General features: G+C 38.1%; 1 protein-coding gene across 1 annotated transcript in view; it reads left to right on the forward strand.

Annotated features, from left to right (window-relative positions):
• The window catches only part of arid1ab (AT-rich interactive domain 1Ab), an 88052-nt gene that overhangs the window by 22750 nt on the left and 49569 nt on the right, over positions 1 to 15733 (forward strand). Inside the window, exons 2-4 of the mRNA XM_084424158.1 lie at positions 6635 to 6847; positions 14319 to 14897; positions 15044 to 15160. Of these exons, the coding sequence (XP_084280284.1) occupies positions 6635 to 6847; positions 14319 to 14897; positions 15044 to 15160 (909 nt within the window). The remainder of the gene's footprint in view (positions 1 to 6634; positions 6848 to 14318; positions 14898 to 15043; positions 15161 to 15733) is intronic.

Genomic DNA, 15733 nt, shown 5'->3' on the forward strand with positions numbered 1-15733 from the left:
GCCCGACCTCTCAAACACACACACACACGAAGCGGTCCACACCCCCTTCCCTAACAGACAGTGAGACATTCCACCCGGTGTAACCTCCTCTGCCAAGAGTGCTTGGCTTTCCTCTATGCAGATTAGCCATGTGCTAATTGCAGTTATTTATTTATTTTTCCCTGCCTTTTTGGATAGAGAGTGAGAGAGGAAGGAAATCAGCCATGGACGAGCGATTGATTGGTTGAAGAAGATGAGAGATGAACCGAATAGCACGAGTGTCTCTGAGCTGTAACATTATTTTAACAGAGAAGAGGTGTCATGTCCAATCACTTAAGAGATTTACAGACCCTAATGACAATATTTGAATGTGTTTGAAGTCATCATGGAATCAAAATTAACTTGCATTCAAAAATTTGAGATCAACAAGTTAAATTAATAACTTATTCAACGAGGATATGCACTAAACTGATCAAAAGTGACTATAAAGACTATAAATGTTTTGTAAATTATGTTTTTTTGAAATGTGCAAATACAATTTTCTTATTATTTTTCATCTAGTTAATTGCTGATAAGTTATGAAATTCTTTTATGAAATTGAGTTATGAAAGCTGAAATTCCTTCCCTGCATTTTTTTCTCCTTAAATATCCTGTTTTAAATGACCGCTGTTTCAGGTTTCATTTGATTTTAATTTCGCAATGTTTCATTTCGATTTCTGTGTGGTTTTGTTTTTAGGAACAGCCAGGGGTGTTTCAAGAGAAAATCCCATGACTGGCTCCTTGTTATTGTTGCTATGAACTAGTATCATTCATTAAAAAAGTGAAAGGGGATACTCTCGCCCTCAGTGAGTAATGCTGCAGTGGGAAATCCTTGAATTCCCCTCAGGGATCAATAAAGTATGTCTTGTCTATTTAAAAATGAGACTGCGAGATATGGTGCTGCTTATCTTTGACCTTGCCTGAGGATGAATTAAAAGCACTTCATTTCTGAACAACTGTTATTCTCTCTCGCCGTCGCATCCCACCCTCATTCCCGCACTTAAGGGAGCCCTGGGGTAATTCAAATACATAATGCTGTGTGAAAGCAACCTCAGCGTTTTTAGACTGCATGCAGGTATGTGCTCTCAACTGCATGTTTACCACGGTCTTAGACAGAAAGAGGATTTAGATATCTTTTGACCTGCTGTCTTTATTTGTGAGCCATTCTCTACATACAAAAATTAATTTGTTCTTTTTCACTGGATATGTACTTATTTAAAGTTCTCCTGTGGTGGAAATCAAGGTTTTAATGTTGTTTATATGTCTATGTGGTGTTTTTAATATGCTTTGACAAACCATGTGTAAATTCATAAGTCAACACCATTGCTGAGTATTTTCTTCTTAAAACTGCAGTGAACCAAAGATGGCGTCAAAAACGCGGTTTGAAATCGTGTCAACATGTGATCATCAACAAGTAGATCTCTGAGCTGGTGTGAGTGAGTGGAGGCGGGACTACTTTGCATATTCATAGAACCGCGTCCGCATATACTAAACAAGGCAAGGGTGTAGTTACATTCAAGCTATTTTAAGGCATAAATAAATAAAAAATTCAAGTAAAAACGCTTAAATATGAGAGATGAGTTTAAGGAATAAAATGATTGACTACAGGAGGACTTTAATGATGAGGCATTAAATCTAGCATATTCTAACCATGTAAAATCCCTTGTTTAACCATGTAGAATACAAATGAAGATGGCAACTTGGGGTCAGAAATTTACTCAGATCTTTGTTTAGACATAATTCTTCTCTTTTATCTACTTCCATTATCCTTTTGGTCAAGGGCCTCATTGATCTCAGCCATAACCTTGTCTGGACTGCTTTATCACGGCATGTAGATGCCATCTTCCATTCTTATACAAGTAAACACGGCTGTACCGTCAAAAATTAACTCAACACTATCTCCATTCTGGGCTTGTGGGCTACAAAACTACATCTCTCCCATTAATCAACTTGAGCAGACACTAGAAGCATCCGCTGCGGCCCATCACTCGTCCATCTGAAATAACATTTAATTTTTTTTTTTCTCCTGTTCTTGTTTCTTGCTCATATTGACAGAAGAAAAAGTGCCCAGATTTACTTCAGCTTCTGGAGGAGCAGTGCCGATTAAAGATTTGCTGTGGTCACAGCTGTTACCACTTCAACTGTCCTACCTTGTCTCTCTGTGCCTTTACTGGTCCTAGTGATCTTTGAAAAGTATAGTCCAAGACAAAGAATATCTGAATTTATAAAAATGACCCTGCTCAAAAGTGTATGTACCCTTAATTCTTAATACTGTGTGTCGTAACCTGGATGATCCTGGATTTTTGTTTTGTGATGGTTGTTATTGAGTCCCTTGTTTGTCCTGAGCAGTTAAGTTGCCCAAAGTTCTTTAGAAAAATCCTCCAGGTCCTGAAAATTCTTCAGTTTTCCAGCATCTTTTGCATATTTGAACCCTTTCCAGCAGTGATTGTATGATTTTGAGATCCATCTTTTCACACTGAGGACAATTGAGGGACTCAAACACAACTATTAAAAAAGGTTCAAACATTCACTAATGCTCCAGAAGGAAACACGATGCATTAAGAGGAATCTGACAACAGCCGGTATGCTCCACACGGAGATCTGATCTCACCATCATCAAGTCCATCTGGGATTACATGAAGAAACAGAAAAAAAACTAAGATGGACTAAATCCAGAAGAACTGGGGTAATGTTTTCAAGATGCTTGAAGAAACATTCCTGCAAAGCTACAGTACTGTGTTTAAAAATGCTGTAAAGTGAGGATGCTTTCAAAAAAATATAATGTCATAAATGGATTTTATTTATCAATTAACTTCTATTAACTAAATCAAATCAATATTTGAGTGACCATCCTTTGCGTTTAAAACAGTTTTTGTCCAGGTATGCTTAAGTTTTTCAGGTAGCTTTGCAGGAAGGTTTCTTCAAGTGTCTTGGAGCTAGGGCTGCACGATAAATCGCATGAGATTGTTATGCGCATCTCGTCAGTAAAGCCGGTTCCTTGATTAGTAGTAAATCGCCATCACCTGCTTTCAGATGGAGCGGCATTTACTACAAAGAGCCGTAGTTAACTGACAAGCTGAGCCATATCGCATTAATATCGCGGACGTATCGCCAGCGCTAATTAATGCGATATGGCTCAGCTTGTCAGTTAACTACGGCTCTTTGTAGTAAATGCCGCTCCATCTGAAAGCAGGTGATGGCGATTTACTACTAATCAAGGAACCGGCTTTACTGACGAGATGCGCATAACAATCTCATGCGATTTATCGTGCAGCCCTACTTGGAGCCATTGCCCACAGTTCTGGATTTAGTCAGTTTTTTTCCTGTTTCTTCATGTAATCCCAGATGGACTCGATGATGGTGAGGTCAGATCTCCGTGTGGAGCATATCGCTTTTGTCAGACTCCTTGTGCATACAGAGGTCTCACTGGATTATTGTAATTATATTACAATTAATAGTAAAATAAATGTTTGGAAATGTAAACTGATACTGACTTGGGATGAGTCACGATTTTCGAATATTCGATTAAATTGTAGAATATCATAGGTTGTGCGATTTATTGTAAAAAAAAAAAAAATCGTTTCGTGGTGGGAATGGAGCACTGAGCACCGCTCGCTCAACCCAGAATGTCCTGAATGTCCTAATTACTGACTAAAGTTTTTTTCTAGTCGTTTAGTAGTTGTTCATTTAAGCCATTAGTGTAATCACATGTTTATATTAATTTAATTACTTAAATATATACTGGAGAGAGAATACTAAACCATAATGAGCGTTTATGTAATAACTATATATAGCCTATTTCTCACTCAAGCGCACGCATAAAGCTTGCCACAAAGAACCGGCAAAAGCAATGACTGTGTCAAATATAGCAAGGAGAATTGTTAATTGTTTTTTAATAAACTAGTGTTTTCTGTGTCAGTGTCGGACTCGGCTGCAAAGATGAAGTTGACAATGCGGACTCGCAATCTTCGCAGTATTATGAACGCGCCTATAGAAAGAAAAATAAAAAATACAAATATTTTATATATATATATACTTTTTTATTTTTTTCTCATGTGAGGCAAGTAGCCTATACGCTGAGTTTCAGTTAATTTATGAGACGAGCTCCAGTTCACGTGCAAAGTGATCACGCTGGTGCCTCCATGTCCTGATTATATTGTTTGCTATATTTGCTTATTTATTAAATCCAGGCAATTGGTTGATGAAACATTGATTAAAATTAAGATAAAATTTATACAAAAATTTCACTTTAAAGAAAGGCTTTCTACTAAACAAAACTTAATGAAGTGGTCAATCATGTCTGACCCACTCCATATGTCTCCCGATCTAGTGCACATCTTATGATCTTACTCATGCCGTTCAGTTTTCATATGATCAACATAGATGAAAAAAAAAAAAAAAACCATTATATTATTTAATCATAAATATGCAACTAAATGCGTTTTCTTTAATTGATACAACACGTAGGCTATAGTAGGCCTACTGTATTGGAGCAGGATTTGAGTGAATGGCATTTTACTGGTGAGCATTTGGGGGAGGGGTGCGTGGTTTTTTTTGTAGTGTATTTTTTTATTTTTTTATATTAATCGAATAATTCCCAGCGATCCTTGAATATTTTTGCTTGAAATGCCCATCCCTAATACTGACACACTACAGCAAAAGATATAAATAACTGGCTTAAAACCATTTTTTTGTGAAGATACTAACAGGCCTAAGACTTTTGTACAGCACTAGGCTTGCTGCAATAGTCACTTGCCCACCATGCCCAACAGGATTGTTGGTTACATCACTTGCCCACCATGGCACCGCCACCCACCGTCTATTTTTATTTATTTATTTTTAAATATAAAATCATTAAGTTCAGTTAGAGAACAGACACCATTAAACTGAAAGTGTCTGCTTAATAAAGAGAAAGCCGAACGAGAATCGCAGCACAGATCAGCAGCAGGAGTCAGATATAATTTATCACGAGAGTGAGGAACTGACTGACAAGGTGACGGCGGAATATTTGGTGACAAAGCGAAATGTAAAAGCAGAACATATTATCCTAATATCAAATATTGTCCTGTTTAAATGTTATTTTGAATGTGATGACCAAAGCATTATTTATTCATCCTTCAAAGATTACCCCCATTTATAAAACTAAAAGTTTCAAGATGTAGGAATTTTTTTTGTTTTTTAAAAGGAAATGTCTGACATTTTAATTTTTTCCGTATCGAAAACGTACCGAACTGTGACACCGTGTCGTACCAAACCGTGAATTTTGTGAATTGTTACACCTCTAATTTATTTATTTTGTGTGTATATTAGGTTTGTATGTTTGTGTGTCTCATGTTTCATTTACCTCACTGTCATCAGTAAGCTTCTGTCAGGCAAACGTCGACATTAATTTGCCTGGTTCAGCATGTTGAATCGGCGTCGGGTCATCAGTGAGAGAGTTTGCTCTGATTCAGTTTAGCGAGTCAGTGCACGAGAATAAAAGCAAAAGTGATGAACAGACTGCACAGACAGAAGGCAGTTCTAATTTTACGCAATCTTGCCTGAGCATTCCAAAATTTAAATAGTTTCATAATGAGCTGCCTGGAATTTAGAAAGTAATTGATAATTAAAATGTCAGGCAAGTGCTGGTTTGTTTACTTTTTTAATATCTACAGTCCTAGTTTCAGTTTCCCTTAATGATTGATGAATATGATACCTGCTGCAGGCATGAGAATGCACATGCTAGTTGGCCGTTTTCTTTTGTTTCTGCGGTGTGTTCAAGCATTGTTTTGTTTTTAGGCCTCCGCGAAGCGACAACCCAGCCGGCTTTCGTTGCCACCAGTTCTTTGATGTAGGCTTGTCACATCCTTAACATGAACAATGTGTTTTTGTTCTTTCTGATTCAGATTTTACATTTTACTATTCAGTTCATTTGAGAACACTTAAAAGCAAGTGCTGCCTTTTTACAAGTAGAAAAAAGATGGGCAGTTCATTGCCAATTTCAGTCGATGATCTCAGTTTCTGCCTAGAAGTGGAAGTGTCCCTGTCATCTTTCCCTAATTCCCAAGCACTGTATTCTTGTAGTACCAGAGACTTTATTCTTTATCTCTCTCTGTCCTGTGAGCTGGTGTTCGGGTCACCCTTCAGTCATCATACACATTTGTTTCCTCTTGTCTGTTTTCAAAGGGAAGTTCAGTGTTCATCCAGTCTCCAGCCGCTGACACTCAGGATGGCCTGGCAGATAGAACCGCTGCTTTCATTCTCTCATTCATTCCGCGCCAATTTCCCCTCCCTTCATTGGCACTGTTTTTGAAGCATACAGATCTATTTTTGATTTTGGGTGGTGTCCCTTCGCTATGCTCTAGCTAATACTGTTGTGACATTGTGATTGTTTTCATTCTTAACAGTTGAAACAAGCCTCTCTTGATATTGATCACCATTGACTTCATTTTAACCAGAGATGCTTAAGTGAATGCTTCAGAAAATTAATGATCCAAGTGCTTGGCGTGCAGCTGGATCAATCGTATAAGGAAGCTGAATCGTACCACAATAATTTCACTTCCTGTATGGCACTAGCTAATTTTGAACTGTGCAGCTGAATTATTAGCTCTTACCTTTATTCTTTTTCTTTTTTCAGCCTCCCGTCCCTATGGACCAGGTGGGAAAAATTCGAGGGCAACACTACGGTGCTGGAAACCCCTACTCTCAGCAGCAAGGACCTTCCCCTGGCTCCCAACAGGGTCCTCCTTACCCAGGACAAGGTTATGGACCCCCGGGACCCCAGAGATATCCTATGGGCATGCAGGGCCGCACTCCTGGGAGTATGAGCGGAATGCAATACGGACAACAGGTCAGCTTAATGTATTTATGTTGTGGTGTTTTGTGTCATTTTGATGCATTACATAGCTTTGAGATGGTTTCCTCCCAAGTAAAATAGTCAGTTGTATGGCAACTATAGAACATGGTGCTCAACGCTACGGATTTTTTTATTTGGACCCGCCACGGAAAAGTAATAAATAAAATGCTGACGAACAGGAGAAACACTCTGCAACAATACAGTCAGAAGGCTTTTCAATCTACAAATCACCATCATTTACCATGGATTTACTGTAGTATTACTAACTGCACCATGGTATTGTGGAGGAAATGTGGGATATTCATATCAAATTTTACTATATTATTAATGTAGACATGTTTTAAATGAGTAATATAATTACTGTTTTTTGTGATTTTAAGCTATAGCGTTTGTGCATTTATTCTAAATGTATTTAGGCTACTGTTTTTCATACAAATACCATAGAAACCATATATTTAGATTTTACCATGGTAGTGAGGGGCTATATGCATGGTTTTAACTGTGGTTATCTAAATCAGGGGTGTCCAAACTCAGTCCTGGAGGGCCACTGTCCTGCAGAGTTTAGCTCTAGCCTGCCTGAACACACCTACCTGGAAGTTTCTAGATTGCCTTGATTATCCTTGATTACCTTGATTATCTGGTTCAGGTGTGTTTAATTGGGGTTGGAGCTAAACTTTGCAGGACAGTGACCCTCCAGGAGCAGGATTGGACATCCCTGATCTAAATGCATGTTACTATGGAAGACCAATGGTTAATTTTAAGAAAACTCTGAATATTTAAATTTGACCATATAAAAAAATAAAACAGATTTTACTGTTTTTGTTAATGAACATAAATGTACATCAGCATCTTAACTCAAGCTACTGTCAAATGTGCATTTCTAAGATATAAACCATGTAATATTAATATTGCAGCCTGCACTGCAAACTGTGCTGAAGATGTCATTAAAGTCAGGCAACACAAACCTGTGTCATGATTAGAGATGGGACGGTATGAAAATTTCATATCACGATTATAGTGACCAAAATTATCGTGATTTATCAATACTATCACGGTTTTGTTAAAACGAGATGAAAGTGTTCAAAAAGAACTGATGCTCACACTGAAAAGAGTTTTATATATACACAAATAAAACAAGCAGCTCTATGCACTTTTTTAAGCAAGATTCATTTCTGTGGCATTTCCTTCCTTATAATGACCGTTGGCAATAGCAACGCATTATAACGGCGCACATCCATGTATCACAACGGACGCGCTCTTTCGTTTCATTCAAATACAACTTGCCGTCTTGTGTCTCCGTTTTTGATTGTTTTGAAAATTAAATCAGAGTTGATTTATTGTTTACAGTGTTTGATATTGTTGTGATCATCTTGTCTGGATGATTGTTTTGTACGCTGTACAAAATGGATTTATAAACGGGTAAGATTTAAAACATTAATCTCAATTTAATATGTCCCCGTAATTATGTGGTAAAAACGGTGTACAATGATATATACATTACTATACCTTAAATGTCACTCTTAATAGTCTTGTTTGAACTTGATCGTTTGTCTTTGGCTCAAAGCCTCTTGCTGCGCACTTTTCTTCGCGGAAGCTTCACGTTTATTTCAAGTTAATGAGATCAAATATATCAACTCAAAACAACATTTTGTGCCCAATTATTTCCCAGATGTAGTTTTGGTATTGAGGTCAAAGTTAATTTGCCTTGCGTTCGCTATAAACAGTGGGTGACGGTCACACAAGAAGACTCGGCAGATTTGAAGCGTTTCCCCCCATTGTAGTGACCATCCTCGATTAAGTTTCACTCAGGCCTTTGTAAAAGCCAAAATATGACCACACCTCAGATTTGGTCCTCTTAAAAGGCTGAAAAATCTCCCGAGCACGGTCACTGCCTTCCGCCATTCCTTCTCAAAAAAAAAAAAAAAAAAAAGCCTGTGTCAGACTGTTGCTGAGTTATTAAAATCGTGATAATAATAATTTTTATATAATAATTTTTTTATTTGAATAATAATTAAATTTTAAACGATAATACCAACCGTCAGTACATTTTATCGTGATTTATAGTGAAACCGTTAATTGTCCCATCCCTAGTCATGATTTGAAACAATATCGACCACATGTAGAAACTAAGAATTGTTTTTCTATTAAGATATTTATTGTAAGGAAAAAAGACTGGAAAAGTGCAAAGAAAAACGTGAAGTGCTTGTCATGTTCTGACAATAAAGAGTAGGCTAGTTTAAAACCACTGTTAATGGTCTGGTTTCTACAGCTTTCACTTAGAAGAAAAAATCTGCTTTTAAACTTGAAATAAATAAAGATTTGACGTATTGTGATAATTATCAATATCGACTGATATGAAAGATTTCATTGTGATACATTTTTTTGGCCATATTGCCCATCCCGACAGGTATCCTTGTATATTTAAATAAGGTTATAACACCAACATATTAGATAACCATGAAATTTTACAATTCTCAATTGTAATTTCGATACCACAGCAAAAACTGCTAGCCTAACAAACACAAATTATTAAACCTTATTAACGACACTTAAATAATAAATCAAATTGCAATAGCACAACTAAATACAATAAAGCACTATTTTTTTGTTGTTGTTTTTTTTCACATACAAAATTGCACTTTCTATTTAATTTAATGGACATATACAATTTTACAAATCAATTTTGCTCAGGGGGTTGGTAAAGAGACCCTTTCCATCTCTCTTCTGCAGCACTTGCTTGTGCATTAATGCCACTACGTCGCGTAATATGGACTGCACTTTAAAACAATTTTCTGATTTTTGTTTCGGCACATCCAGTACCCCGGTACAGCGATTTTAACCGAGGGTGACAAGGAACGTACATTTTTTTGTGTAGGGCACCCAAAAGTATGCAGCTAAAATACTCAATTTATGGATTTTACAAAATATGATTCATAATTGCGGGAGCTAATTCACATTCACAAGTTTGTCAAATTAGTTTTGACACCATTTTATCTCCATACTGTAGAATTCAGGTGGTTCTGGTCTAACCATTTGGTTTATTAACATAGTGGGCAGACCTTAAGTCTACTGCCAAATTTATTTCCAGGGTCTCAGCTTGAACCTGAAGGCTTCTGACAGTCCTAAGACGTTCTTGATCATAGCAGCATGAGCTCATGAGTCTTTTCATCTGCACTTTCAAAGAAGGTTGTTATGAGGTCACAGTGAGCCTCGGGTTTGTCACATGGGGATTTCCTTGCACTGCTGTATTTTTGTATGTGGCAGTCTTCAAGTGTCTGCCTTTCTTCATCCCGTTGTCTGTGCACTTGTGCTAGGTGCCCCATTGTGCTTGTGTTGAGTAAGCAGATGCACTGGAGTGCCATCCATTTGTAGACTGGCGTAGAACATGCTCCTCAGGTTGTTTTTTATTAAACCTTCCTGTCAGAGGTGTTTTTCTTCCCCATTTTTATATTTCCTTTTTTCCTTGAGAGAGAAAGTGCCCAGCTTGTCACCATCAGGCTTTTGTCACACAGTACATTCACCAGCAAGGTCAATTTTTTGTAGGCTGACTGAAAGTAATGAAATTCAAGCATTTCCCTGAAAGCCCATGTATGCCCTGGTCGTTCAAATGGATAAGAGCCCTGTAGAAAACACTGACCTCAGTCTTAGTGAAACCTAAAATGTATTTTTGCTGCCATTGTGAGCCTTTTGAAAAAAGTGGAATGAGAACACATCTCACAATGCAACTCACATTAACTGCTATTTTGCACAGTTGCTTGCCAAGTTGATTCTCATAATTCAGGGCTCCAGACTGCGACTAAAAATATTAATTTGCGAGTGATCTTTTTGCTGAGATCGCCACTGGCGACTATATAAATGTACATGTTATGATTACATTTTTTGTCTTTTTACCTGCTGTTCTGTGATGAGTAGCCCATCACATCTTTTGTCTTGTTGACGTAGCCTAATAAAATGAGACAACGCGCAGCAAAGTTGCAGTAAAAAAAGAAAGAAAAGCAAACCAGCATGTGAGAGAAAACGACGGAGCCGTAAGTGCAGGAATAAGTACCACAGATAAACATGTCAGATGTGTGGACGCGAACTAATCGTTAACAATTCTAGTTTTTAATTGATACTGTTTTGGATTCTTATTCTCAATATTGTTTAATCTTTGCTGTTTTCTGCTACTGCCTGAACTTCACATTATTTGTCACGCAGCCATTCATAATCGCAGTAAGATTAGCAGTTTTGCACTTAATTGTCACCTTTTAATGTATTTAATTTTATTAAAAAAATTAACAAACTTTCAGCTCTCAAATTCTGTCAATTTTATCATGAAATACAAGCAATAAATGTAGTTTTGGCGCTCTTTATGTGGCCTGACAGATCGCTCAGTCAGCATTTCGACCTTGGAAAGAGCTTGTCTAAAACAGCTTGAGAACAATCATGTCACGTAACGTAAAACTTACCCCAGGCTCAGAAAAGCCATTCAATGCTCATACACTTGTAAGTCAGCTAGAAAATAACTATAGAAAGGGGCATTTTACAATATGATCACATAATCCTCATATTTTTACTTAACCTGTTGTCTACATGAGAAAGAATGGAAGGAGCTAAAAATGAAATTCAACAATGTCCTTATAATTGCTTATGAAGAGCTGTCTTTCACCAAATTTACCTCTCAGATACTAATGAAGAAAAATAGATTGGGTGTGTGCAAGACATACGACAACGTTTATAGGATGCATTAGGAGGCCGCAAAACAGTGCCGCTGCTAGCAATTTTGGTGCCCTAAGCATAATTCCTTTATGATGCCCCCCACCCCGACCCCCCCCCAAAAAAACTTTGTTTTTGCCAGTTTAACTTTTTATTACCAAACATAAAACTCAGTACCAATAACACAATAGCAGCATCACAGTATAAAACTTAAGAACACTAAAAAGAGAAAGTAAAATCTTCACATCTTTGCTGACTTTGTAAACATATGTAGAATAGCCAACACACACTACACATATGAAAGTGCAAACTTTTCTTCAGTAACAGAACAGCAAAATAAAAAAATAAAAATAATCCAGACATGTTTTTTCCCAAATTCAATGTCACTTTGAATAAATTACATTTATTAGACAAAATATTCAAACAAAGAATCTCTTAAAATTATAAACATTTAAAACTGAAAGCATGGCAGCCAATGAGTTCTCCCCCTTTATTCCTTATGTATCAATTATTTGATTAATATAATATAATATAATATAAAAGCATAATAGAATGAGGTGCAATAATGCACACAATTAAACAGTATTGTTTGCTTTATATCATTCATAATGACATTTTATATTTTTTATATAGGCTATTTAACAGGAATTGTTAGCCTACCATGTGCACTGCACTGACTGCTAACATTAACTGTTACTGAGAAAGTATTAACCACCGTCACGTCAAAATAAACCTTAAACTACTGCTCAATATCTAAAGAAAGATAACAGAAAGTAACAGCTAGCTGGCGTCAGTTAAATATGTATTGCTTTGTATTAGGTCATGTTTAACAGTAAAATCTCAATTTAGCTTGCACCGAAGTTATAAGTTATAATAACATAGTTTGCTAACATTAACGTCAGCAAGTTCGAGGCGCATTACGATTAGCAGCAGCACATTTCCCGTAGCCTATTTAAGAATGATTAAACATGGACTTGCCTGCAAGTGGTGCACGGGCATCATCTCGCTGTTTCTTCTTCTTTCTTTTCTCAGATCCTAACTTCTGCTGTCTTTTTAGGGGCCATTTCCAAAAAAGTTGCCTTCTGTCTGTCAAACTTCTTCCGTGTTCGTCCTTCGCAAAGGCGCCCGCGCGAACAACCGGCACGGACCATCCAATGCGGGGGGGGCAGTACTTTCTAGACTAGAGCAATTCAATTATCTTGTTCCCCCTTTTTTGTTACATATACATGGCTAAAATGTGCCTAATAATATTTTCTATAGGCTAATGAAATAATATCGGCATTATAATTTTTTTTTTCATTAGGCTATTTTTGGTGCCCCCTCAGCACTTGGTGCCCTACGCACAGCGCGGCGCTGCCGCCAAACTATACACAGAAACTGAGCCAGTCACCATAATGATGTCAGCATCACTTGGCCAATGAGTAAAGAACAATTCTTTGTAACTGTATAAACTTTCTCAAGTTGTAAAATAAATTCAGTTCCTACTTTAAGTGAATCTTAGTTCCCAGGACATCCACAAGATGGATGAAAACGGTGATGCTGTAAACGATCATGAAAAACACATGACAATAAAAAAAAAAAAAAACTTTTTTGTGGCACTTAAAAATATTAATTTGGTGCTTATTTATTTTGTTCCTTTATATGAGCCAATGACTCTTTAATTGATTTTTTTTTTTTTTTTTTTTTTTTGTCTGGAGCCCTGTAATTATATTTGGATTAATTACATTTAATTATTTTCATGTTATAACCTGTAACTGAGAATGAGTAATGTTATGAATTCATATTTTTTTTTTCTTTCTTTTTTCGTTTGGCTTGGTTTTTTGGTGGTAATAATTTGCTCTAGGGATTATTGTTGTTGTTGTTGTTATTGTTGTTGTTGTTATTATTATTATTATTATTATTATATTTTTTCATTGGAAGCTTTAAGTAGCTGGTGAATGTTTGTAGCAAGTCTGCTGTTTTGCAGGTTGCAGACTGCCCCTGCACAGACTTGTTTGCAGACACACAGTCCACCCTACCACTCATCTGTTTCAGTTTTATTTACGGGTTACGCTGGCTCTAAATTGAGTGTCAGTTGACCCCTCTCACTGAATGTAAACAGTGTCCTACCGGGTAACTTTTTCAAGCAGTTCCTTGTGCTATACTTTCCTCCCTGCCTTCTCCTCACTCCCTTCTGCTGCTATCGTCTGGCTGTTTGCCCACATGCCCATGAGAAAAGCTTGAGTAAAAAGCACTTCAATCAGAAGTTTTGAAATCCTAGAATAAAACAAAAAATGCCATGATTTAATAATGAAAATGATAATAGTGAAAATATTAATAATAATAACACAATGCACTGTTGTGATTGTCTCTGGTATGTATGCAGTACTTCAATTTAGTCTGCTTAAACTCAGCCTCTCCACAATTGACTGCAAGCTCAGGTTCACTTTTGAGTGCAACGCCTACATCTCTAATCCAATCAACTTAAATGTACGTCACAATACAGAAGAAATGATCTATTGCTATAGCCAATTCATTGCAATTTGGTTGTTTGTCATAGAGAATATCTTAGTCTTGTTAAAATAGAATTGATAGTTTGTGAATCAGAATAAAATCAAATTAGTAGCAAAGACCTGCTCAAGTTTGCGTGCCTGGTGATCAAGAATTAAAATGCATACGGACAGTTACAGATGGTCACAGATATATCATGTCCCTAGTTTATAGGTTTACGTTGCAAAATTGATGTTTGCTTGCTAATTGGAGTACTTGGTTCTTATTGTGTTCTCTTTAGATGAGCTATGGACAGCATGGCCCAAGTAGTTATGGTCAGAACCAAGGTGGCTACTATGGACAACAAGGCCCTTCACCTCATGGAGGCCCCCAGCAGTCTCCATACCCCCAACAGCCCTCCACTGCTCCAGGCTCTCAGCCCCCTTATTCCCAGCAATCCCCTGGTCCTCCCCATGGCCAGAGTGGGCCCTCTTACGGGCAACCTCAGGGCCCCCATGGTACCCCTCAGGGCCAACCTCCATATTCCCAGACTCCACAGTCACAGTCAGGACAGCCTTCCTACCCCCAGTCCCAGGGTCCCCCTCAGTCACAGGGTCCTTCTCAAGGCCAGCAAGGGTCTCAGTCGCAGCCTGGATACTCTCAACCACCCTCCGGTCCGGTTCAGCCTCCTCAGCAGCAGGGACCTTCACAACAGCAGCAGCAGGGCCCACCACAATCACAGCCACCCAGCTCAGTGCCACCTCAGTCATCCCAGCAACCTTCAGGACAGGGTCAGCCCTCACCTTACTCCCAGACCCCTCCGCTGCAGTCTCAACAACAACAGCAGTCGCCCTTCCAGCGCTTTCCTCCGCCACCTCAGGTAAAAACCAAAATAAATCTGACAGGTTATAACAGTGTCCAAATACTTGGAGGTGCTTCGATGAACACTATCCTTACACAAGTGCTGAGTTTGTTGCCCTTCTACAAAATGATTCTACATTTTGTCGTCATCACTTTGTTCCTCAGGAGCTTTCTCAAGACTCCTTCAGCTCTCAATCTTCAGCTCCTTCCTCCAATCAGCCCATGGTGTCTGGTAAGAGTGGTCCAGAGGAGACCATGCAGGGACGACCTTCCAGTCTGCCTGTGAGTACCACGAATGTTTCAAACCAGAATAACGTAATGCCGTGCTAGCTTTCAAACAGTTTAAAGTGCTGAAGAGGTAAGCTCTCTTGCATCAAGTCTATGCAACTGCTTTGGTTACTCATCAGAATATTTGTAGTTTATTTCCCACTGCTAGCATATGCTGTTGTGCCTTAATGTATACAGACTTGTTCAAAATGTCTTTGTCTTTGGGATAGTGATTGGCTGGAAGACAGTAGTCATAGCCAGTATTATACAGGGATCGGCAGGGATCAGCTCCATGGCTATAAGGTAGTTTACGTGGTAACTGGCATTGAACCTTTAATCAAGATTTGTGAGTTGTGAGGCCTGTGGTAAATATTGTACAATGTGTTCCTAAGTCATGGGTGTCCTGTCCTGCTCCAGAAGGGCCACCATCCTGCGCAGTTTAGCTCCCGTCCTAATTAAACACACCTGAAGCAGCTAATCAAGGTCTTTAGGATTGCTTAAACCCTCTAGGCAAGTGCATTGATTCAGAGCATGTTGGAGCTAAACTCTGCAAAACATTGGCCTTCCAGGAGTAGAATTGGACACTCC

This window comes from Rutilus rutilus (genome assembly GCF_951802725.1).
Source record: "Rutilus rutilus genome assembly, chromosome: 11".
NCBI lineage: Eukaryota > Metazoa > Chordata > Actinopteri > Cypriniformes > Leuciscidae > Rutilus > Rutilus rutilus.